At 27.9% G+C, this 27,791-nt stretch overlaps 1 protein-coding gene across 2 annotated transcripts in view; it reads right to left on the bottom strand.

Moving 5' to 3' along the window:
* Window positions 1-5,847: 5,847 nt before the first annotated feature.
* LOC103580634 (venom carboxylesterase-6) overlaps window positions 5,848-27,791 on the bottom strand; it is a 35,997-nt gene continuing 14,053 nt past the window's right edge. The window contains exons 1-8 of one of the 2 annotated variants that reach the window (XM_008562460.3): window positions 17,087-17,588; window positions 11,678-11,976; window positions 11,411-11,610; window positions 9,390-9,586; window positions 8,363-8,528; window positions 7,795-7,985; window positions 6,421-6,707; window positions 5,848-6,345 (exon numbers count right to left, since the gene is read on the bottom strand). In XM_008562460.3, coding sequence (XP_008560682.1) covers window positions 6,135-6,345; window positions 6,421-6,707; window positions 7,795-7,985; window positions 8,363-8,528; window positions 9,390-9,586; window positions 11,411-11,610; window positions 11,678-11,976; window positions 17,087-17,290 — 1,755 coding nt within the window. In that variant the 5' untranslated portion in view covers window positions 17,291-17,588 and the 3' untranslated portion in view covers window positions 5,848-6,134. Of the gene's footprint in view, window positions 6,346-6,420; window positions 6,708-7,794; window positions 7,986-8,362; window positions 8,529-9,389; window positions 9,587-11,410; window positions 11,611-11,677; window positions 11,977-17,086; window positions 17,589-27,791 lie in introns of those variants that run through there. The other variant, XM_053737209.1, reaches the window with a different exon arrangement.

Below are 27,791 nucleotides of genomic sequence, written 5' to 3'. Positions count from 1 at the left end.
ATAAGTTAATAAATCTTTGATCGTTATCGTGTTATTAATATGAAATTCAATCTAATAGACTTTAAAAATATTTTTTTTAACTGATCATTTTAATTAGCAATAAAATATTCAAATATCTAATATGTAAAATTCTCGTCTTGTAATAGAAAAATAATTACTTAATAAGCATTTTTAATTTGCATTTCAAGATTCAGGTTCAGAATCCTGAAAAAAATCATAAAATACATTAATGTTAAATAATAAATCCTGATAAAATGTCACGACAGCTAGACATCAGATAATCATGGCCACCGAGAAGGAAACTCAAATACAAAAATATTGTCATCAGCGCTGTGTAGATTTCAAAAATCGCCATCGCGATCCAGAGGTCTGCCATCTGCTCGAATTCACCTTGTAGATTAATTTATTTAATTATTTATCAAAGATGATAATAATAAAGGTAAAAATAATTTTTTAAAGCCAAACTTTTCAATATAAATGCTATTTCGTGTTAATTCCACGAAAGTGATTACGCGAATGATTCAACTTCATTTCTATGGAATTTTGTCAACAATATTAAAAGAATTGATGATTACAAACTATTTAAAATGTTTAAAATGTCATGAGTGGGAATGTAGCAGGCATCAGATAATTTATAAATTTTAAATAATGAAATTTAAAAAATGTGCGCGCTGATTTATTAATTATCTAAGTACGCATTTTTTCATTTTTTTTCGCCTCACATTTTATTTATTTATTCAAAAATTCAAATAATTCCTAATTATCAGTTACATTCACACTCATAAAAGTCCATAAAATTGTCCTGATTATCAATGATCAAAATTGCTATCAGATTGACCCTGGACTTACTGCGGTTACAAATTGTTTCAGAGCAAGTTGTTCAAAAAGTTTCAGGAATAAAAGCGATTTGATCTGAAAAATTCCATGTCGGGTTAAAAAAAAATTATTAAATATAATTATGTACCACTATATTTTTATGTTAAAATGTAATTTTAGATCAATAAATTTAATCAGTGGATATTTAATGCAATCAAACAATGATAATCTGATAATGAATCAATTATAACGTTGAGTGTAGTTTCATATTAGTATTTTACGTTATGGCAATTGTGTATGTTGTTATAGCTTGCATATCTGTATTGACCAGAGACCAGAAGATTGCCGCGGGAAACGAAAAATTTGTATTTTACGAGGATGAATTAAACAAGATTTTATTTAATTATTTTTTAATAATGATTCAAGATGACGATGATAACTGAGGTAATAATAATTTTATTAAGTTACAGAATTTGAATATATATAATATTTTGTGTTAATTTTACAAAAGTGATTATTTAAATAAATCAAATTAGTTAGATGGTAGCATTTTATAATTAATATTATTGAATTGTTCGACAGTTATTAATGATTTGCTATGTTATTTTTTATTGAACCATTAAAGATTTCTGATTTTATTTTTCAGTTGGAACGAAAGTTCTAATGGTGTATAGGTCTCGAAATTCAAGAGTTAGAGTTTCCTTCAGAATAAGACGGCTCTAATGCGGAGAATCATCTGCTGGCCTCGACGTTTCTCGGTGCGGTAAGTGAAATGTTTTTTTTTTTTTTTATAAGATTTAAAATGTGTGACAGGATATCAATTTAAATAATTTTATAATATTGTTTGATTACATTTTAATTCGAGCTCTAAGTACCTGGCTTACATTCGTCTTTCTAATTATCATGACTATTATTACGAAAAAAAACAAAAATATTCATTCTCTATCGTTATACGTCTGTTCAAATAGTCAAAATTTTTTTTATTTAATCTTCTAAAATAAGCATAACAAATTTAAATACCCAAAGAGCTTTTTAAAATCGGAGATAGTACATTTCAAGTTCGAATGCTATCAAATTTAGATCCCAATCATTTTATAACAATCAATAATACGCTTGTCCAATATACTCTAAATATCACGGTTTGCTTCGCAAAAGTTTACTATACAAAAGTTTTTTTGAATTTTTTGTCAAATGTTCGTCAACTTCGGGCTTTTCCGTTTTTGACGACAATTTATATACAACTTACCATACAATTTGACATAAATTTACTATTGAGGAAAAATTAACCGCAAATTTTTCCTTCCAACTTTTTCTGTCAAATCGTCAACGAATTCAGGCAGAAAATTTCGGTAATTTCAAATGTCAAATTACTGACAATTTCAAGCTAAAGTAGCTATTAGGGTGATTAAAATCGCGATTTCGGTACTAAGATTTGGTTTTCTGACTTATTAATGATAAAATATTAAGGAATACCGAACAATGATGTCCGCAAGAATAAATAAAGTTATTTGTTAATAAAAATTGAGGTGATGCATTTTTTCGTATGCAGTTTTTTAAAGTGTAGGACTCATTGTATCCATTCATCGTTGTACTTACATTTAATTTGCTATTTATTTTGAGCGTGAAATTGTTTATTTTTAATACTTTTAAAGAGACCGAAGGAAATACTTGCAGTTTCTTAAATTTTAGAACTTACTATGCCTATCCATGGGCGTACTTTTATTTAGTTTGCTCTGTGCACCATCCAAATCGAAGTTAGTACGAAAGTTATTGGTGGTTCCCTCATTTTGAACCTTAAACTTTTTTACAAAATTTTGCCCTCTTCTCTGACGGTTTAATTTCTCTGTCTAACTTTATCTCATGGGCGCTGACATCAGCATTGACGTTATAATCGTAGAAAACTATAAACACAATTAAAGTAACCTTCATCGAAAACATAGTAGGTTAATTAAACAAAAATTGAATTTTGAAAATTCGATTATTATTACGAAACAACCATTACATACGTACATATTTAAATTTCAATTGTTATCTATTTTTCACTATAATATCACTAATTAAGATGTGTGCTTTTGGATTTTCCATTTTCTTTTTAGTTTATTATAAAAATATATTGTTGAATATATATCATTTTCATACTTCTGTTAACTATTTGCGAAAACTTATTAATTTTGATGGCTTTTTTTTCTGTAATTTTTTTTTTTTTCAACTCTTATCTTCTTCTATTTCGTATGAGTTGAGAGGATAATCCATTGCAGATGTAGACACTCCCATAAAAGCGACAGAATAATTCCCAGTTCCCGGATCAGTATATACAGTTTCATCATCAACGAACCAACGACTATAATAAATTTCTCTTAAAACTCTGAAACAAAATTTTTTAGCCAGCTTTTGATTATAATTAGAGGTAAAAATCCCAGTGACTGCAGAAATTTTTGAAGTAATTGCCATCCTGATACAATTTTCTAGAAGAACTGATTCTAATCCCTTTTTTTTATGACTTGGATGAACACATATAATATAAATACGTAAAATTAAGTTACAATCAAGTAGTGTGTAAGCATCTACTTGTTTCACTAATGTGTTGGTTAAATTCATTATTTTTTCTAACGCTTCGCCTTTAAATATCTTAAGATATAGAAACAATTTTATAATTAAATAAAAATGAAATTTTTCGAAAAAAAAAAAAAAATATTAAAAAATTAACAAACTTGCATTCTTGAGTGCGTGTTAGTTTTATCGAATGAACTATCGATTCTCATAATTGCTGTTCCAATAACTCGTTCTGATTTAGAACTAGTAGCAACTAAACTCATTGTGTCTTTCATCCAAACACGAATAAGTTCAAGATAATTATTTATTGACACATTATCCCGTAGTAAATTAACAACTTTGCACATTGGATCATTCGGAAAAAAATGATGCTGTTAATTTAATTATTAAATATATTATTTATTTACTATTTTGGTATTAATACAAAAGAAAGAGGCTCCAGTAATTTCAGAGTTATATGCAAGTAAATGAAAAATTTCAATAAATTAATTTATTATTTCATGTACGAAAGTCGTTGAAAAATGAAAAATAGTTACAACTTAGTTTTGATAGGTGTAGTAGAACTGTTAATGACATTTCCATAAGCTTCAATAAAAAACTAGTTTCCATCCTGCTTTTACTCGACATAGAAAGCATTTGATAAAATATGGATAGACAGCTTATTATTTGAAATGATAAAATATAATTACCCAGCAACACTTGTTAAGCTTATAAATATTTACCTGAGCAATAGATATTTGGTCGTTACTATAAATGGTACACTATTTATAAAAAGAAAAATTAAAGTTGACATAAGCTCTTTGATATCTATCTTAATAACATTATAACTTTCCCAAAAACAAGTGCAACTCTATTTGCGGATGATACAGCTGTCTATGAACACTCTTTTCATGCAATAACCACACGGTAAAGCAAATACAAATACGCCTAAATATACTTAAAAAATTTTATTCTGAATGGAAAATCTCATCAAATGCAATAAAGATTGAAGTCATAGCTTTTATAAAAAAAAAAAAAATACTAAAATCACTCAACCAATAACAATCTACAATTTAATTAATTAATTAATTAATTAATTAATTATATCATAAACCTGGTAAATGCAATTAAGTATTTAGGGGCTTATTTGGACTCTAAACTGCTATATAACATCCACAGCAAACAAACTATAAGAAAAGCCTTCAGCGTGCAAAAAAAAAGTTCAGCAGTCCGCAAAAGCGCACGCCTCGTACGCACGTGTTACCATAAAATAAATTATTAATTTTCGTTTTTGATTAAGACAATTTTTAATAAACATCTAGAAATTCGTGGTTTCTTTTCTTTTTTTTTTTAATTTACACTGTAAAAAATCACAGGGGTAAATCCAATCGGTGTAGGTGTTAAAATCAGTGGTGTTAAATTTCAACACCGAAAGCGGTGTAAAAATAACGCCGTCGCCGGTGTAAATATTTTGTACCGGTGTTAAAACAAATTCTCCGGTGTTAAAATAACGCCGCCGCCGGTGCAGGTATTCTTTACCGGTGTCAAAATATTTTATTTTGTGATTATTTTTACTTACTTGATCACTATACTTGTTAATAAATGATATTTGATATTAATTTTCATAAAGAACTTACATTTTTTGTGTTTTATAATCTTTAAAGTTCATTCTCCAAGCGGACGCAGTTTACTCTGCCTTTAAACCGGTTACCCCGCTTTTACACCGGTATTTTTAACACTGGTAAATTAGTCCTCCTACACCGGTGTAATTTCATTTTTACATCGAGTGGAGTTAAAATGAGTCCATTTTTAACACCGCTCTTTTTACAGTGTAGTTTATTCGATGAGAATTGACAAGTCGATTTGTTGCTTAGATTGACGCGCAGCTTCGGTGGCTTACTTTCTCTAGAACTCTAATATAAGTAACGGAGTAATTTCAGATTAAAAATTTACTCTGAATTTATTTGCGACTTTGAATAGAACTTATGATTGTCAAGGGTGAATTTACTGTTACAATTAGTACTTATGAGCGTTTGGTGATTCCAAAATAAAATTCTTCACTCACATTAATCGAAGGTGACATATTAACTAGGAAAAATTGTTCAAAGGTAATGTTTACATACAAAACTATAGTTACGAACTGTAAGATACTGGAGCCATACTCATGAATTATTACCACTATTTATAAATTTAATTTAACCTTTATCAAACGTAGGACATCATCGTAATGGTGACTTTTTAAATCTAAAATTTGAGTAAATTTTGGTGCAGGCCATCGTATAGGATCGGTGATCTGTTTCTGTATTTCTATTATTTTTTCTTGTTCCATACTTGAATGGCACACATTATTAGTCATAATTCAAAGTATTGATTTCAATGGTTTTCATAATAATAATAATTAAAGTTGAAAATAACAAAAAAAAAAATTAGGTTAGTATTAATACATTTAACTTTGTTTTTAGATGGTAGGCATTTTATTCATTAATTGAAGTTCGACACTTATAGAATATCAAAATATTTATAGCATTCATTTATTATAATCAGTATTATATAAGCATATTCTTTGCTGTGTAAGGTCAATACGCTTTAGCCAAGTGAAAGTCTAGCAAAACTTTGTGCACTGAGATTTGTACTTCACGTATATTTATTGTCAGTTATGGTAATAATATATTTTCATAATTATTTATTACAAAATTTTTTGTTTAGTAGTAACAAGATTATCGTTAGTAATTATAAAAAGTTTTATGATTATTTTTTTTTCTGTTGCACTGAAAGCTTTAAATATTTTACAACTCATCTTTAGTGTGAGATATTTTTTTCGAAATAATAACATTATCACGATGTGGTATGCTTGCCCAAAATTCCATTCTTTCTTTTAAAAGATATTTCGACATTTTTAAATTTTGTGAATCTGGAATAAGAAGGTATTCAAGAGCCTTAGTTCTTACTGGTTTCCATTTAAGAGGTATTTGTTGCGTAATTGAAGGTGTAGGATTTCTATAAAATATATAAATCATTAAATTTTAATATTGAAACTTAATATAATATAATTATATGAAAAGATTTATCTACCCGGTCTTAGCAAAGTTAAACCATAATTGTGTAAGTGTATCAATCATTCGATGGTCTTCTTCACTAAGAGCTACATCTTTAAATAATTGTTCTCCAACTGGAAAGAGATACTGTAATTCATCGGCATGAGAAACGCCATAGTCTCCTTTAGGAGCCCCAAATATTCGAGAAAATGATGAACTTCCTTTGTAAGTGAGGTAATAGTAATATACTGGACTAGATAATGTATTGAGATGATCTCGAACAGCCATATCAGCTCCAACGTTGAACCATGCATCAGAGTACATCTAAATTAGATTATAAATTACTATTATAATGCAACAAATATTTTTATAAATTATAATTTATAAGTTTACACATTTCAACAAATTTTTTTTACAAAATAATTTCTCCGGTTTAACATTAGCTTGTCAGATTATTTATATACCTAGTTACCCGCGAAGAAAATTTTTATTTTATGTTTCAAAAATTTGACAAATTTTTTGTTAACTCAACAAGTATACCAATATAGAAGTTTGATCATTATGTATGAAACGTAAAAGAAATACGAAAACCTATTTTTAACTTCCCCCCAAGAAAATTGTATAAATTTTCAAAAGTTCGAGATGTTATCGTTTTCACGCCGATTTTAGAAAATCGAGTTTTCATCAGATATCGACGTTTTGAAGTCCTAGGAAACTATTCTGATCATTTTTAGAATGATGTCCGAGTATGTGTGTTTATGTCCGCGCGCGCGCGTGTGTGTGAGTGTGTGTGTGTGCGTGTGTGTGCGAAAGAGTTTGTTGGCCGTCAACTTTCCTGAAAATTTCAGATGGATCGATCAAATAGACTCTCAGATGTAGAAGAAATACAAAAAAAAAAATTTATTACTATTAAACTATGAGAGTTATCCCTATGAGTATGGTAATCATTACTATGATTCAACTACTGTACGATATAGGAACTTTTACTATAATTATAGAAATTGTTCCCATAATTATGAAAAGTTTTCTCAGAAATAATGGGCGTATATTCTATAATTCCAAGTAATTATTACCATAATGGTATATAATATGATATTACATAAAAGTACTTGAAACGGTTACCATATTTTTTTTTTGTACAGGGCAAACAAAAGACAAAATTAATAGAGGCCCACTTTTCTCATTATATCTATAATTTATAAAAAATTATAAGGGGCCTGTTTTATCTCTTTTAACTACGCTATTTGAAAATATCTCATAGTCACTCAGTATACTTTTCTTTTTTTTTTTTGTAGGGTGATCGTTGAAACTATATATACAGATTACATGTAAATAACATTGCTAATTCGTATCTATTACATTTATATATATTTTTTTTTTCACAATAATAATAAATTTTGATTCTACGTACATCAATAGCTTCAAACTTTGTGTTTTCGTCGATAGGCTTGTTCCCAAAATAAAATTTACGAATTTTTTTAGCAACATCTTTATGAGATTTTTTTGGACATGTATGCTCATACAACAGTGTGACAGCTGCTAGTTCTGTGAAGTTCTCATTTAATTGCTTAACGTAGTTTTTCTCTTTAATTCCATACAGACCTAAATATTATTAAAAGTGATTAGTGATTTATATACAAAATAGTACATAACATTCACAGTAAAAAATTAGAAGTGTACTTTTAATAGAAACTCACTTCGCACGTAGGCAGTAAATAGAGAGTTGTTTTTCAGCGAAGCGATTGCGAATTTTAATTTTAACGCGCATCCTCTTTTATTATGAATTTTAAATATTTAATGAAAGAAATATTATAAATTAATTGCAAATCATGAATTAATTAATTTTTTTTTAGCATCAATAATTTTTACTACTCAAATTTCTACCTCGAAGCAAAGAAATTAAACAAATGAAAAATAATCTGCTTCACATTCACTCTGCAAATCTTTTATAGCTTAATAATAATAAAATTTATTTAAACCTGCAACTTTAAGAGTCCCTTCATGTGAATTAAATCCTGTCATCCAAGGAATATCGGCCATATTTCCATTTTTTAAAGATTCTGCTGGTTCTTCATTTAAAAATGCACCCGGATGATTTGGTTCAATCACTGGTTTGAATGGAATCATGGGATCGTAGTCAAAAATCTATAAATATTGTTTTCAAAAGTTATTAAGTTTTTAATTTTGTTATTAAACTATACTTTCTTTTTTGTATTATTATTATTATTATTACTATAATTATTATAGGCTTCGTATAATTATTCCTATTAAACTGTAGTATTGCAATTTCACATATTTTATATAAAAATCCAATAAAAGTGTCATTCTACTAATAAATGGTCCGACTACGCTCGACGTACATTTAACAGAATTTTCAAAGCTATTTAGACACGTAAATAAAATGGTTTGCAAATACTTATCTTTTATCGAGCGTATTAATTGAGTAATCTACACTATAGTACGTTAAATTGTCAATTTAAATGCAATGTACTTAGTCTTGGAAATTCACTAGATCAGATTAGCGATTCAATTACTTATTACATAGTTAGCTACATAAAATTTTATAGATTAATTTGCAATACCATTGCTTAATTTGAAGTGATTCGTAAACGTATCTCTTATTTATCACGTCTATCGACTAACAAATCCTTAAAATGGTCAATTAAATAATCTATATTGCATCATAAGAATGGAATTCACGTACTCTAATAAATCATTGGCATTAAATACTTAACATGTCATGTAGGTATATACATTTAAGGAGTGAAACAACTTTATAACGGCATCAAGTATCTAGATCTACTATTTGAAGTTTCATGATTTGAAATTCTAATATTGCAACAAGTATTTACGAACTAATCATCGATAATGATGATTATAAACTTGTGAACTAGAGGCATCAATCGTGTGTTACATAATATAGAATTGAAGAAGTGATTTATCTAGTTCCATAGGATATGAAAAAAAATTTTTAAAAAGTTGATTTATTTCGAATTATCTACAAACCTGGTATGCTCTATCTGTAGCAATAATATCTATGGCATTTTTTTTACGAAGACAAGATACCAAATTAATTGAATTATCAGTTGGACAGTTTAATAATTCACCAAGACGTGTAGCTTTGTTTTTGGCTTCACCGGGTCTAGTGAGTACCCATGGACACAAAGCAGTTCCACTTTGTGATATTCCACGATTAAACAAACCTGTAATTTATTTTGTATCATACGCTCATAATTTATCAATGAATATTTATCATCACCAGTCAAGGTTATTGCAACTAATTAAATAGTATAATTACTACTAAAAACTTGATCAAATAATATTTAAAATTTGCGTGACTGAAGAATAATATAAACATATTATTATTTATCGATTAAATAAACTTGACTGGTTGTGTCTATATTTATTTACATAGTTGATTTGAATTCTTCACATTCATAAAACAACATTCTGACATGCAGAGTATATTTGAATATTAATATTTATTTTGTATATCGCGCACTAGTATATGTAACGTGACAGATGTTATAACTCATTCAAAAAATCTGCAAACTCGTTATGGAAATAATTAAAAAAATTAAATTGCAAATATTTATTACATAATAGTAGCGATTGATGACTAGCATTAGATATATTAAAATATCCATACACGTGCACTGAAATATTAATAATACCGTATTCAAATTCCGTTAAAATAATTTTTATTTTGAAATATGACAAATCTGAATGAAATATATTGGCATTTATTAACTATATATATTAGGGTGTCCGTTATTTACCAAATTAGATTTTTTTACTTGGTTATGACATAAATCATATATTTGTGATCTAAAAATGATAAAAAAAAATAAAAAAGTTCATTTTAATGCAGTTCAACCCTGCCTAAGTATTGATACATTCTCTTTTTAATACAATGAGAAAAATTTTATTACTAGCTTAAAAAAGAGTGCACAGCAATGACTAATACATACTTTTGTAGGAAATTTCACGCTCTTCAAAAAAAGTCTCTTATGTTTTTTTTTTTAGTCTAACTGTTTAAGAGATATTGAAGGTCAAAGTTTGATTTGTTTAAAAAAATTTGCGTTTTTGTTTGAAATTTTATAACTCTCTAACACCTAGACATAAAATTAAGCGCTATAAACTTTCTTATATGAAATTTATTGCTCTTCAAAAAAGGTTTATTACACTTTTTTAGTAAATCCAACCATTTAAGTGATATCAAAGCTCAAAATTGATAGACTTAAAAAATAGTATTTTTCTATTATAATTCTATAACTCTCTAACAAACGAATATTTACATAGGCTTTCAACAGGTTTTTGTTGGAAATTTACCGCTCTAAAAAAGAAGTCTCTTTGATTTTTTTTGATAAACTCAACAGTTTAAGATATATTTAAGCTCGAAATTAAAAAAATTTTTTATATCATCAAAGCAAAATTTTGAGTTCGCTTGTAAAACTTTTTTTTCAACTTAAATGTTTTTTTTTTAATTCTGTCGACAACGGTTTCTCTTGAAAGAATGAACCGATTTTGATGGTTGAGGTGGCATTCGACGCGGCTTACAAAGCTTCAGAGCCCAGTTGATTTTGGAATCAATCCATCAAGAACATTAAAAGTTATCCAAAAACAACATTTTTGAAAAAAGGTTATTTTTGGAATGTCTCTGAACGAGCCCTACCAATAAAGCTCAATTTTTCTCAGCTTTTAGATATTGCCAAGCCGCGTCGAATGACACCTTGACGATCAAAAATCGGTTCATCGCTTCAAAAGTAATAGATATTTATATACGTACGTACGTACGTACGTACATACATACATTCATACACTCGGACATCATCGTGAAATTAGTCAAGATAGCTTCCTAGAACCTCAAAACTTCAAGATCTTTTAGAAATTTGATTTTCGAAAATCGGACTGAAACCAATAACTTCCTGAATTTTTCGAAAATTTGCAATTTTCTTAGCGAGAAGTTAAAAAAAGTATACTGATAATATTCACTTATTTTATGCTTACATTACATCGGTACTTACCTCGAGATAATGGACTTATCATGTGATAATGGGTGCTAGCACCTCCTGCACTTTCTCCAAACACAGTAACTCGATTCGGATCTCCACCAAATGCGGCAATATTCTCATTGACCCAACGAATTGATTGAGCTTGATCTTTCATTCCTTGATTACCAGGTGATACCATATCTTCTGTACTCAAAAAACCTAAAGGCCCCAGTCTAAGAACAGTAATTAATTATTAGTATCAAAATATAAAAATTAACGAAAAGAATAATTTAATGTCACCTGAAATTAACAGTTACAAGAACAACATCGTGATCCAGAAAAAATTTCGGATTATAAAATTCTGAATGACCAGCTCCTGTAACCCACCCGCCTCCATGAAACCAAATCATGACTGGATAATTATTACCTCTTTCTTTCATCTCCTTCGTGGGTAGCATAGGAGTATAAACATTTAAATACAAACAATCTTCTTGTCCTACAATATTATCATCGTGTGTGTAGATATTTCTTTGAGTGCATATTGATGCATCTTCCTTTGCAGACTTTACACCTGACCAACCAGCTGTTGGTTTTGGTGGCTGTATAATAATTTTATCTTAATTATATTACTATTTTTTTAAAATTATTTACATAGATCATATAATCATTAATAAAATGATATTTAGCTTTCAATGTTAGAAATTTCATCTAAATTTAACGAGCTCTCTTAACATAAATCAGTGAAAATTTCATTAATTACGTTAGAGAAGCTATATTCACTTTATAATCAGTGCATTTAAACAACAAATTAGTGAATTCTTACTAATAATAAATTTAGTACTATAATTTTCACTAGCAAATTAATGATTTTCACTAATGAACCAGAGATATTTTCATAATTTTTACAAGTGAAGCTGTTCTTCATTTCTTAATTTGTGAATTTCACAATTTCACTAGTCAAATTCCACTAATAAATTTTATGCTAAAATTTTCCCTAACAAATTAATGATTTTCACTAATAAAGTAGTGAAATTGTCCAACATTCTGGTCATGTTTGGTCATGTATTATGAATTTATCATGCTTAATCATACATAGTTACTTACAATCCCTGCCTGAACGTTCATGAATGATGCAAGAGTATTCGCATTATTAATACACGGTAATGCATGATCATCCGTGACTTTTTGTCTTTCGTATTTAATATCGAATGACTTCTAACGTTGATCATAAATAATTGAAGTACAGAACAATAATATATTTGTACGAAAAGTACGACGACCATTAGATCACGGATATTTTATTTTTTCATCAGTTATTCATTCAAATAAATACTATTTACACTTACGCGATCACATACGTCGGTCAACGCAGTGGATAGCATCAAAGACTTTGAATCGGAAGGATCCAGGTTCGAGCCCAGCAGTCACCGGGATTTCACCAATGAAAATCATGTATACTTCCTCTAAGTAATAGTTCTAATACATTAGGCCACATTTTGGATCTAATTAAAAGTGTCTTATTTTTTATTTTTTCGCAATATAATACTTTTTTTCATCGATCAAATCAGTGGATTCTCATATTCACATATTCATATAGTGAATATTTACTAATTCTGCGTGGTACGATTGTAGCATTGACAAAAAGTGAATATGCACTTGAAATTAGCGAAAAATCACTAATTCATGTTTAGAGAGTATCTATAGAGTTTCTTTAAAGTTGTTAACAAGTTCAAATAAGTTGGAGATATTAATTAAAAATTTATTTATTTATATTCTATGGCTCACCATTTCACTAATCTATTACTAAAAAAAAAAAACTAATAGTAAACTTTAATTGTCATGAAAAAAGTAATTTTTACAAGCTAAATTGAAATGTAGTATATGGATTTTATTATCATGTGTATAATTTTCATTAAAAGCAATAATTATGCCAAGGGATAATAATAATCTACTTATCTATAATTGTATACTGACGTATGATTTTTTGAAATTATAGTAAAGATAATAAAAACTAAATTCATTATCATTATGTTATTAGCAGATAATTTTAATTTGAATTTATTTTGATATAGTGAAATAATTATAATTATAATTATAATTATTTATTTCAGCTTTTAGAGCCTAGAAATAGGACTAGGTACATATAATCTTACATAAGTTTGTTTCTTTTGCATTCTATTACATTATATTATCTTAAATTAATTTTACTTTATACAATGCGTACTTTTTCTCTAAATTATTATATATTAATATATAATATATTTTCTATTATAAGCATTTTAGTGAAATAATTATAATGAGCTCATTAAAAATTATACCTTCCATAATCATAATTTGTTTGATATAAAAAACAATATCATTTAGTAATAATTGGAAAATTCCAAGATACTATAGCTTATTATAAAAACATTACATTTAAATAATTCATATATTCAAATATCCTGAATTAAAATTATACATGCAATGAAAAATATGGATTAAAATTATGTCCATAATAATAATTTAAAATTATTATTATGAACATAATACAAATACTAAAATTAAGAATTCGTACACGGAAATGAAAGTCTGAAAAACGGTAGACCTTGTCGGCCAATCCCAAAACTTCCCGCTGTTTTTGAACTCAGAAAGCTCAAAAACGTTATTATTGGTAAATCTTTGAGATCTTCGGGATCAAAAAATAGTTATTCCGTTGTTCAACGCCATATATGATATAATAAATTGTTTAATTCCAGAATGTATCAATATTTTCAACTTCTGCTAAGGAGATTGAAGATTTTCGAAAAATTCCGGAATTTATTGTTTTCGGCCCAATTGCTGAAAACCAAAATTTCAACAGATGTCTATGTTTTAAGGTCCTAGGAAGCTATTCTGACTTTTTTCGGAATGATGTACGCGCGTGTTCGTGTGTGTGAATTCTTTATAACTTTTTAACTGATAATTCGATTTGAATAGTTTCAGTGGGAATCGAACAAGCTTACTAGCTATTAATATTCCTGTAAATTTTATATCAATCGGTCAAATAGACTTGGAAATATAAAATAAACGAACAAAAAAAATTTTTTGCGTTAGCTTTTTCAAAATTTCTAAAAGACGAGCTGTCTCAATTGGATAATTCGTTCGAGAGATATCGCGGGAGAAAGAAATGATAGAAAACGGTTTTTTGCAGACATCTTTGAAACAACGGAACCAAACAATTTCGAAATTTAATCAGCTCTAGAATTAAATAAAATGCATCGACTGTCACATGGTACATCAAAATCGGTCGATTAGTTTAAAAGATATTAACGACGAGAAGTTTAAAAAATAAGGTTTTATGTCATTTTTCCCGGATACATAATATAATGTATTCAAATGTGTTTGAAGTGATACCAACTCTTCGTCTTTATGGTATCTCTCGATCTTCATATAATGTAATACAATTCGTTCTTTAGTTTAAATAATATCAAGAAAAAAATTGAAAAAACACCTTTTTTAACATTTTTCTCGGATATTTTATGTATGTATATTAACGCTGTGATCTGAGTCAAGACTCATTTAATTTCTTAGTTTAATCACAAATTAATTTCCGCCTGGATATATTGATTTTATTGAATATAATCGTATATAAAAATTGAAAAATGCTTGTTTATTAACTATTTTCAATCCTGAAATTTTCAAAATTTAATATGAAACGTAACTTGTTTCGAGTTCGAAGAGCCTGAAAATATCAATATAGTTAAAGGTATTGCCAAGCGCGAAGAATTAAAAAATATTGATTATAATAATATTTTCGTGAAAAAGTATCGTGTATCTGTGTTAAAAACGGTCCGTGCTAAATTTTATGTGTTGATTATTTTGTATCAAATCAACACAATTATCTGTTGCATCAAAAGTTTTAATCGATCTACTATTCAACACTTTAAACGTGTTACCTTGTACTAAAATCTAAATTATCAACATTTATTAAGTGTTATTTAAAAATCAACACAAAAAAGTGTTAAAGCGACAGTTGAATTAAGTGAAAAAAAAATGTCTTCTATTCATGCGGTAAACGCCATTAAGCATCAGTTCTGCTTGATTAGTTATTATTTTTGTGACATTGGTATTATTTATTTTCAATTAGAGATAAAAAAAATAAAGTTGACAGAGTTCATGATTCGTATAATTCAAAAAAGAAAAATATTTAAAAAATTACATCTGTTGCTTTTTTACTTTTCTACGTGCACATATTTTTTATTTATTTTTTTTTTTTTTCGCAATTGATTTGTTGATGAAAAATTGTTAACTGGCTGCTAACTTTAGGATCGTATTTACTATCACAAAATAGTTTGATGTCAAATAATAATTGTTGACACTTTTGATAACCTAATAATAATCCATGATACAGAAATAAAATATAAGAATCGACATTTTGTTTTGTGCTGCCATTAACATTTAAAAAGTATTGAAGTTACTTCTCATATTACTCGAATTTTGTGTTGAAATTGTAATACAAATTTGTGTTCAGATTCAACACAAATAATCTATGTTGAAAAACAACACAAATATTGTGTGGATCGTTTGTAACACACAGATAGTGTTGATTTTAACACAATATTTTTTACTATATATTAAAGTAGACTAATGCAAAGAATGTATATAATTAGCAAGGCAATTATGTCTACTGATTCTGAAAAACGTAATGTTATATGAGCCTGACGAAGCAACAATAAATTGTGAAACATTGCAAATAATAATTCGTTAATTTACACAACCATTTGGTAGTACATCCTTTGATACTAATTCTCATACAATTATTTAAGGATCTGATTTATAATTGACATATTGTTTTCATCTTGTGACATATAGTATAATATACTCGAAACCATAAAATATATGAGATGCTATTTCATTTTCTTAATATTATTAATCTTTAATTTTCCATGATATCAATTTTACAGGTGGTATATCTGCTATAGCTATTTGAAAAATCATCGATTTTGTTAAAAAATTCTTTTCTCGTCACTTATATATTTTTATTGAATATTAAAAACTTAATGCCACGATTTTGAAAAACTTACAACTGTGAGAAACTAATTTAAATTTTTTGAACAAAAATAGTGCTGTATATTTTAAAAACTTCAAACTCGAATCTATCTCAATATCTTTTAGTCATATTCAGTATATAGTTTTAATTAGTTTAATTATTAGATACTTGAATTTGAGTAAATACATTAATAATTTGTATATCCTTATGAAATTTATGAATTCCACTAAATTTAAATGACAACTATCCGTGAAAATAAAAATAATTCCAAACTGTTTATATATATATATATATACTTATGAATAAAAGAAGCACATAATTATTGATTTAATCGATTAGAGCACTGTTAGTTATTCTTATCTTATAATCGATAATCATAAATCTACAATATAATATATAAATTAAATCATAAAATTAATTAATCCACTATTGGTTAGTTTTAAATTACAAGCGTTGAGATGGATTTTGATGACTATGTATATAGAAAGTTGTGTCGACTTTCGTGGAAAGTTTTGTTTTTAATTTAAAACTTAAATGCAAATTTATCAGCATAACATGTAAACAGTATGGAATAGATATTTATTAAAACTGACGCATCATGATTGAAGTATGTTACATAAATGATTTGTTATGTGTGTTATGTAATTATCTGCTAAGAAGAAAAAATACTTCTATATATATTTCTCCAGCAATTATTTTACCTCGAATCTTAGATCACCAATTGGCGGAAGTGCATAGGGAATACCTCTAAATGATAAAAACTCTCTACCACGACGTGTTTTCATAAATGAACCTTCTACAGTTCCATTTTTTATTTTAACTATTGGAGAAGCAGTTATAAAAAATCCATTTAAATTTAAATAAAGTGTAAAACAAAAAATTAAAGTCACTAATTGAGAGATCATAACTGAATGTTTTTAAAATAAAATATTTAAACAATTCATAAATAAATTTTATGACGCAAGACGTTCACTAGTTGAAGGTAGAGTTGCAACTGTTTCGAATAAACCTGAGTAATGAGAGAGCGTGTATTGAAAATATTGAGCACATGATGCTGGGTAATTTGTGAGTTTTCGGGAGGAAGGAGGGAGCACGCTTGGATTACCCCTCCACGTATTTTTTTATTATGTCACACAGAATTAATCACAATTATTTATTATCAACAATATAGTAAAACGTTAGATTTAATTAATTATTGTAATTAATAATAATACATTTATTTTTTTAAAACAGTTCTACTCTAATTTATGTAAGTAATTATTTTAAAAAAATTTTTCTGCTCGATAAGGCAAATATTGGTGTTAAAATTTTTACATCTAATTGCGTCCTTTGTCTAAGTCATCGAAGTATATTTCTCTCATATTATCTATATCTCTATTTTTTCCTTGTTTATCAATTGCTCATTTAACGTTGCCAATCTTTTCATCACGTGTTTTGTTGTTATTACTTGAGCATATTTCTTAAGGTGTAATAAATCGTTTCTACACGATGAGATTAAATACTAATAGATATTCAATAAAAAAAAATTCCATATTTCTTATTCGTCATTGTTTTTAACCCAAAAAACATGTTTTTCAATTTTTAGCCAGGATAGATTATAGATAATTTTGCTTTATTCAAAAAATTTATCAATTAAGAAAACTCATTATTTTTAATATTTTTAGTGGCCAAATTTGCCTTAGACGTAGAGAATCAGCCGTAAAATGGATATGCATATTCAATTTTTGATAATTTGACGATAAGAACATGAAAGAATGACTTTTTCGTATTTTTCCGGCTGGCCCATTTTGCCCCAGATGTCATACGTAGGGCTAAAAATGCGTAAATACATCGGATTTTTTTTCGATCAAATTTTCAAGGGGGTCTTCTAGCACCGGTTTCCCCTATACTTAAACTTACTGTGAAAAAATGCGATGTTATTTAATGAATGTGTGTATGAGTGTGTGCTTGTACAGGTGCGAACTCTATAAATTTTTAACTAATTAACCTATTTGAATGATTCTTGCGGCAATCAAAATAGTTTGCTGGTCAATAACTTTTCTGCAAATTTCAATTCATTCTATCGAATGAATTTTGGAAAAATCAAGAAAGACAAAAAAAAAATTTTTTTATTAGTTTCTTTAAAATTTCTCAGGAACGACTTAATGAATCGATTCCAAAATCTAACCAGCTCTAGAACTTAAAAAAACGTGCCAATTTCTGCAAGACCTGACTCAATCGGTTAATTTTTTGGAGAGAAATCGTTGAAAAGATATGGTAGAAAACGGTTTTGTTTTAATATTTCTGAGACGACTATAAATCAATGTCAACATCGAATCAGCTGTAAAACTTGAAGATAACTCGCTGATTATCGCAAAAACCATTTTAATCCGTTCATTTGCTCGCAAAATATTTTTTGCGAATGAAATTATTGAAATCGATTATTTTTTTTTTCACATATCGATATTGAAGATCTTCAACAAGACTTAATTGACCAATGTCAAAATCCTATCAGTTCTAGTATTCGATAAATACGTCGATTGCTGTATCAAACATCAAAATAAGTTTATTCGTTCCAGAAATATCGATGCCGAAAAATTTCAAAAAGAACAATTTATTGTACTTTTCCTAGATACACACCTCATAATATAATGTAATAAATGTTTCAAAAATTATACCAGATCTTCACTTTCACAGTCTCTTTTAATCAATGCACAATTTATTGCAATCGGTTCGTTAATTTAGAACTTATCATCAACAAAACTTGAAAGAAATCACTGTTCTCTGAATTTTTTTCAGATATTTAATATTTCAATGTTATGATCTAATTCAAAACTCCTTTTCTCTATGCTGTGAATTCTTACATTTTTTTCAGTCTAAATCTATGCGTTTCCTTGAGTAAAATTGTCCACGAAAATAGCCCGGGTCGGAAAATTTAATCTGACTTTAATCTAACTAGATTGAAATTAGACTAATTGGTCGGTCTATAAATTTTTATGAAAATTTTAAGCTATTTTTGATCCAAAGACGATCAAAAACAGATTTTGATCTATAGATGACCAAAACCAAACTAAAAATTATTAGAACCAAGTTTGAAAATAGTCTAAATAGCTCGGGCAAAACTCGATTAAATTTTACATGTTAACCAAATACAAATAAAAAATCAAATTAAACAGAAATAACTTCAAATTTTTATTTGAATTGGAACGGATCAAAATTTTTGACCCGAGTGAAAGTTGCATGATTTTCAATTCAAGATTTTTTCTAATCCTCGTAGTTCAATGCAATACATAACTTTTGCACACCTCATAACGTGAAGCGTTTGAGGTAGTGCTCTACTCTCAACCCGTCAAGGTCAAGCGATTTTTTTGAACTTGAAGAGCTTAAAACAAAAAACGAATACATTTAAGAGTATTTTCAAACTTAAAATTGTATTCAGAATAATGTTTTCGAGCAGAAGAAGCATTTTTATGTTTTAAATTTAATAATAAAATAAAAAAAAAGAATACTTTTTAATAAAGACTGTTTTACCATAAGAGCAAGTGTGTTGAAATGTCAGCTGTAAAAAGATTTTACTAATAAATTCAAAGATAAATTTCATGCGAATTCCGTTAATATTTCAATAAAATATCTATTGTTACAACTAGAAAATTTGAAATCTCAAAGTTAGAAAGTTACTTTTTTCATTAGATATGCTCGAAGTATTTTAAGAAAAGTTTTAACTTTTTCCTTTGTTTCACTTAAGTGGACAAATACTATTACCCTTGATACATTCACCCATACAACAAACGGAAACTTCGTCTTAGTTTTTCGCTTTAACAAATGAAAATTGAAAAGATGAATTAAAGCGTAGATTTATAGTTTATAAAGTAATGATTCGAGCCTTGAGATTTGTTTTATGTTTAGAGTTTTTTTTTCCTGAAAAAGCTAGGATATTAATAACTGAAAACATGTTTTAATATGATATGTGAATGAATTATTATCTTTATTCAAAACTGATATAATTTTTTTTCGCAATTATTGTTTTACTAATGAAATGACATTTAAAATATAAAATAATAAAAATTTGATCGAAGAAATTTCTTTATCAAACAAATATCTAAGCACATGTTGTTAATGAGAATAAGTAGACTGCGAAATTATTAAAACGTCGAGTATTATTTATAGTAGAGTGCATGTATATAAATTGACAGAATGAATTGAAATAAAAATTATTATATTCACTTTCAAACTCACATATAAAAAAAAAATTTTAATATTTTTATTTAACTGTGTTTTTTTCAAAATGCATTGAATATTAATGAAAAATAACAATATTGACATACTTTCACATTTTATAGATAATTGACGTCGATCTGTTAATTTACGTGTGCTACCATGTCAAAGTCATTTCCACTGTGATTACGATCAACTTGTTATTTACACAGCTCATCGGACTTACTATACAAAATTGCATCATTTACATTATTTTCATTACTTTTTTTAATAAACTTTATTTTATAAGTGAAACGCGAGACAACTTATTTTAAATTACGGTCATAACAAGTTATTACAAGACACAAAAAATTTTATGTAGAATTACATAGATCATTGAGGTCATTATTTACTTCATTTTTTAGGATAATATATAAAATAACATTCCTATAAAAGTTTATTTGTAGTGTCATCTAATTAAATTCAAAATAATCTTATTAGTTAGAGAAATGGTATCAATTAATGTGACATAAATTCCGAAGCAATTAACTTAGTTATAGAAAAATAATTGTACCATATAACTCAAAACATAAAAATTTTTATTAATATAGGGAAAACCAGCGCACAATGGCCCTCTTTAAGCCTTTAATTATGTGTAAAGGCTTTTGAGTACAGGATACTTTTTTTTTTATTTATCTCGAAAAAATGTATCATAATTTGAGGAAAAAAACAATTTCGGGACTCGACAGGTCATCTGTAAAAATGATAAAAAAAGAAATTGTGTAAAAGAATTCTAATTTTTTTTTCTTCCTTAAATTTGGACTGTATTGAATCAATCATTGACTATCTTCCAAAATGCACGACAAAAAAACTTTATTCCGGGGTAGATAGTCTGTCTCTAAAATATCTATTTTAAAAATATGTTAAAACGTTTTTTGACCTGAAAAAACACATTCTTTAACTCAGCGAATTTTAAACAAACCTCTAATTTTGTACCAATATACAGTCGAGTCTCGTTATGAGTCCGCTCGTTATGAGTCCGTGAACCAGGATTTCCACGGAAGACCTTCCCCCTCCACAACGTGAAAAAAAAATTAATTTCAGAGTCTCGATATGAGACCGTATATTCATGAAAAGAAATTAAGAGTTTATTTATCATATTAGTCCTATTATTTGTTTATAAGCAAGACACTGTATAGCTGTATTACTATGAGAAACATAACACTCAAGACAAACGGACTCATAACGAGATACTGGAAACAATCACGTACACACTCACACGCTTAAAAAGTAGGGGAAGTTCAACTCACGACTGTCGCCTGCGCTGACAGAGTGGGTACAGAAATTCTTAGAATTATATTCCCCTACACCCCTTTATGCGGGTTCATAACGAGACTCGACTGTATTAGGGAACATCCATAAATTACGTAACACATTTTGATGGGGGGGGGGGGGTTCAATTTGTTATGCATTGTTATGTTAAGGGGGTGGTCAATTCGAGATGTACTACGTAACACAAATTGAATTACATGGCTTAGATAAAAATTTGAAAAAAAATTCTAATTGTTCTTCCCGAATCAAAAAATTGATTTTCTGTAAATTTTTTTGGTTCTCCCCTGTTTTTCACAACTAAGGAGAACCACAGAAGAATTATATGAGATCCCTATTTAGAAAATCTCATAGAATCCAATAGTTTCTCATAAATTCCGATGGAGATTTTATAATAATAAATGAGTTCTATGAGAAGTGCTATAGTTAAGTATAAGGCTTTATACATACAGCTGTAAGAATCTATTGGATTTTTTAAGCAGCGATTTCGAATCCTTATTCAACTTCATGTAAATTTGATTATGGTGAACGTTATTTCCAAAATTAGATTTTTTTACTTGGCCATGATATAAATCATTGATTTATGATTCAAAAATAATAAAAAAGTTGATTCCAATGCTGTTTAACCCTGCCTGAGCAATGTTACTTTACCATTTCAGTACACCGAAAAAAATTTACCGCTCTTAAAAAAAAATCTTGTATTTTTTTTTTGTAAATCCAACTATTTAGAAAATATTATCAAACTTACAAAATTATGAATATTGTTTATTTATAATTTGATTATATTTTTAGAATTTTACTAAAAATAAATGGAAATCGTGCTAAGTACCAAGTTTGTTTTAAACTTCTTTTCTGTACAAACGAATTCACTAGAGTACTGATATAATGATGCTCTATTGAAGCCAAGTAAAGTATCTAGTCTGCAAACACAAACATGGATTTTTTGGGTAGCTGTTGTTGGCCAGTGCTCTTGAAAACGATTGGCAGATTTTTAATTGATTGGTTTTTGATTCATAAAAGTTTTTAAGTGAATTTTTTAAGAACGAAGGAGAATCAAAAGCGAATCATCGTCCATAACTATTGTTGCCGAGAATTAAAAACTTCGAATAGAGAACTCAGAACATCTTAGAGACAACTAAAAAAGCAAAAAAAAAAAAAAACATGGCAAGAATGTTAAGAACATCAAAAGAAATCGATGGAGAATTTCGAAGAATTAAAAACATAATTTTAAGAAATTGAGGAAACCAAAAGAAAACTAATACTTCGACTCGAGTATGAATATGCAGCAATTACAGTGAGCAACAAATTTGAATTTAAATTATTCAAGAACTTTATTTGTTGCGACAAAATTATAATGTTACGTAACAAATCTCTCAGGGGCATGGGGATCTGGTCATTTGTTACATACCAGGAGGGAGGGGTCTGAAAAATCTTCGAAATTTGTTACATAATTTATGGATGTTCCCTTACGTGTATTTTAAATGGGAAATCTTTGAAATCAAATAGAAAGTACTTAGGATTAGAATTAAAAGCTCAAACTTCGCAGGAATTTTTGTTTTAGCATAAAAAACAATATTTTGCTTGATAAGCAACGGAAAAAATATTTTTGCCGGAAATGAAGCACCCTATTTATATATACAGAGAGATTGAGAGCGATAATAAATATTTTCAGTAGAAGAAAACTACTTTGCCGCCGCAGGTCGAAGTTGATATGTTCAACGACCGGTATGAAGTTAATATCTAACTGTTTGAGAAAAGTGTAGTGAAAATAACTAGATGTCCTTACTAACAACTCAAAGTTTGATTTGTATGTTTGTCTCTGTTTTTCCATCGAGATTTTCAATTTCCTAGCACTAGTTTGCTTCTTCATCACAAGAGGAATGTTGCTGGAATAAACTCTCCGAGAATAAGCATAACTTTGTGGGTCACTTAATGGAATGATCACCCCTTATTGCGTGCACAAACCATAGTTTTATTTAGGATCAGTACGCCATTTTGTAAATTACTAACTGCTACTTTTTAATTGATCAATTGAAAAATTTAAAACTTGGAACGAATTTTAATGACCACATAGATGCTTAGTTTCATTAGAAAAATTATTTTTTGATTATTTAAAATTACGTAGCATTAGTATCCAACAACTAAAAAAATTTTCGGCTTGACTATTTAAAACTTGTCTCATCAAATTATAAAATTACGTGATAATATAATTATTCAATAGTATCTTAACAATACTTTATGCAGTATTTTTTGAGAAATTCATACTATGACAGGTTAAAATAAGGCGCTTTTAAAAAGTATAATTTCTGACTATGTACTAATAATATTTTAACGTGGTGACCATAGATTTTTTAAACTTAAATTCCCAGACTTTTCCAGGTATTCCAGTCAAATAATTAAAAAATTTCCTAACCATATGTAGTAATATTAAATCATTGGAAATATTTATTTAATTCAATATAAAATGCTATGTCAGTTCAATAATTAATCAATCATTTTCGTTCAATGAAACTTTGTTTTATTATTTGTCAATATTCATAGGTTTTTTTTATTTACTGAATGAATAATTTTTTATTTTTTATTTTAAATCTACGTTTTTATATAACTTACTCTATAATAAAATATAAATCAATTTTTCATTTTCACTAGAATAAATTTGATAAATAAAGACGTTTCATAGAATATTAATAAAATACTAATGAAGTACTTGAATAATAAATATATATATCACCACTAGAGTGAAACTTATTAGTCCAATACTTATGTATACTTTTAATGCTGTTGGTATATTAGCTTGTCAATATGCATGTTAATAGTTTGAGGTTCCTGACGATTGGTATTAACTAAGTCTTTTTTTTTTCAACAGTCTCTTCAATTCTAAGTGCTTCATTTTTTCGCTATTGGAATCGGTTTCTACTAATTTTTTTGTTTCTTTACAATAATATTATAATTGCATTCGCGCCGCGCCATTTTTTGAACAGTCGACAGAAAAACAACGTGGGCAACGGTTGAACCTGCGTTAATATATAAAACATCAAAAAAAAAAAAAAAAATAGTGATGTCATACTTTCCATCGCGAAAATTCAATTAATAAACAATAACGAAAAAAAGGAAATCGTTGTTTCTTCATTTTATATCAACAATCTTTTGAAATAATAAACTGATTTTTACATTCAAGATAACATTCGACGCAGTTTTGTTGACTACTGTGACATAAAAGGAAACTTATCAATTAATTTAACGATTTGGATTTTATTAGAAAAAAAAACTTTTTCGTAATTCTTTCGAGAACGATTTTTTTTTAAACAAATGAACCGATTTTGATGGTTGAGGTGACATTCAACGCGGCTTATAGAGTTTGAGAGTTGATGAGATTTTAAAAACAATCCATGTAGTAAGTTAGAAGTCATTTAAAAAAAAAATTTTTTTTAAATCTTATATTTCAAATAATTCCGAACATACAGTACCGATCATGCTTAATTCCTCATAAATTTTTGGAATTAATGAGCCGCTCTAAACACAGCCTCGAAACGCCTAATCGGTTCATTGGTTCAAAAGTTACAGAATATTTACAAACATATGTACGTATACGCTGAAATAAAAAGTCACCTTTTTTTTTTTACCGATAATTTTAGAATAAATAATCATTTCTTTATTTTTTGCTTCTAATCAGCTCCAAAACTCTATAAGCCACGTTGAATGCCACCTCATCTATCAAAATTGAATTATTTGTTAAAAAGATATATCCTTAACGTAAAAATTTCAAATAAGGGTTGTTTTTGAATAAAGTCAAAAGAATTTAATCGATTATTTTCAAAGAATTTTCATCGTAAAAGACTGATAAACTGCGTCAAATGCCACCTCAAACGTCAAAATCGGTGTATTAGTTCAAAAGATATCACTGATGAAATATTAAAAAGATAACCCAGACAGCATTCAAGTCGGAATGACTGCTTTACGACGTCTTTTTGAAGGCATCCTCAAAAAGTCTTATAATGACTTCTTAAAGGTATCATTTTTAAGAACTCATAATTAAGACTTTTTGAAGACTTTACAAATAAGACGTTAGTTTTGTGACGTCTAAATGTATTTATTTTTAAACTTTTTTACGAAGTCAAAATTAGGAGCTCCTTACAGACGTCATGGTAAATTCATACTGAAGTCTTATTCGCGAAGTCAGAGAAAACAGTTCTTTGAAAACTCTTTTGAAAGACGTCTTACTGAGTTCGCTAGGTGGCTCATTCGACATCTTGAGAACTTCTTAAAGACTTCTTTAAGATGTTGATGAGACATCCAAATCATAAATAGGAATTCATTCAGAACTCATCAAGACGTCATTTTGCTATCTGGGAACAACTGTCAACATTTTCCCAAGATAACTTACTATAGATAATATATCAAATGTACCTAAAATTAAACCGTGTCTACCATTCTATAGCCTTTTTTATTCACTACAGATTTTATTGAAATCGTGTTGTTAGTTTACGAAATATTATCAACAAAATGTAAGAAAAATTACCGTTTTTTACACTATTCTCGGATAATTTATCTATTAATGCTCTGATCGGATTCAAAACTCATTAAACTTTTTATTTTAATCACACTTATTGATTTTTGTCCGAATTCATTGATTTCATTAAGCAAAAATGAAAAAACTCGTTTTCGAGCTCTTTAAGCTTTAAAACATTGGAAAGTTTCGAGGCTAGCTAGCAGGGTCAACTCTTTTCCAGATTTTCGTTTATATTTTTCATTTCATCTGCAAGTTTGCATATATGAAAACTGAAAGCTTAAATGCCTATGCAAAATTTAGCTAGTTGGAACAAACCATTGTTATACCAATATATGTTTAGTAGATAAAATAACGCTGAGGTTTTTTCATTAGGAAAGAAAGCATCTAAACTCTAATCGCTAAATTAGTTTCAACTTTATTTCAACGTTGTAAATTTGTTGAATACAATCAAAGTAAATATAGATGCTCTTTGTAAGAAGATATCGTGTAAGAATGAGACCAAATATATACCGTTAGCCAAAAGTACTCAAAAGACACCGCTGTCGTATATTATTCTTAATACGTGTATAGTTGTACATGCTCTTTATTTTTAGAACGTCTTACACAGAATTAATTTCCAATTCAAATTCCAGATATCAGCTTTTACTATTTTAATTCCGAAGTATGTAGTTTAAAGGCTGATAGATTTTTCATCCATAGTTTATCTATAACCAAATTAAGTAGAAATGTATGTTTTTTATTATTGCATATCGACTTTTATTTTTATTGTACCATGAGAATTTGAAGTGTACACTTATCTAAAATTTTTTTTTTATAAATATGGGATTTTATAAAAAAAAAAATGAGCATTGTTAAGTATTCTTATTAATAAGAATACACAATTTTACATTTTGCTCAAATAAATTTTATATTAAATTATATAGTTTAATAATATTAAAAGAAAAAAAAAACTATACGTTGAATATCTACAAGATCTGTAACACTTGAAGGGTGCGCATCGACCATTTACGTGCATCTATGACTGTTCGAGAAAATTCTATAGGGTCGTTGAGCCAACCCCCATTGAACGAAAAGAGGGGCACCCCCCTACTATGAAAACCTAACGGTATCGCAAACTTTCCCAACAGTACTGATCCTCGACCCCAAGTCTATCACGTCATAGCTTGTAGAAGTCCTAAATTTTTAGAACTGTTATTACTATTTTTACCATCACATGTTTTAAAAACTTTTGTTAACCATCTACTGAAATTCATTTTTACCTCGATTTCACATGCATTATATCTCAATGCACCAAAAAATTTTAAATAAGAAAATCATCAAAACTCCAAATAGGGTAAAAAGGCAATATGAACCATGAGACAAAATAGGCAGCATTGAATTGCTTATTAATTAAA

This window comes from Microplitis demolitor, chromosome 1 (genome assembly GCF_026212275.2).
Source record: "Microplitis demolitor isolate Queensland-Clemson2020A chromosome 1, iyMicDemo2.1a, whole genome shotgun sequence".
Taxonomy (NCBI): Eukaryota; Metazoa; Arthropoda; class Insecta; order Hymenoptera; family Braconidae; genus Microplitis; species Microplitis demolitor.
The sequence above is the reverse complement of the archived record's forward strand: the minus strand, read 5'-3'. Positions and strand labels throughout refer to the sequence as shown.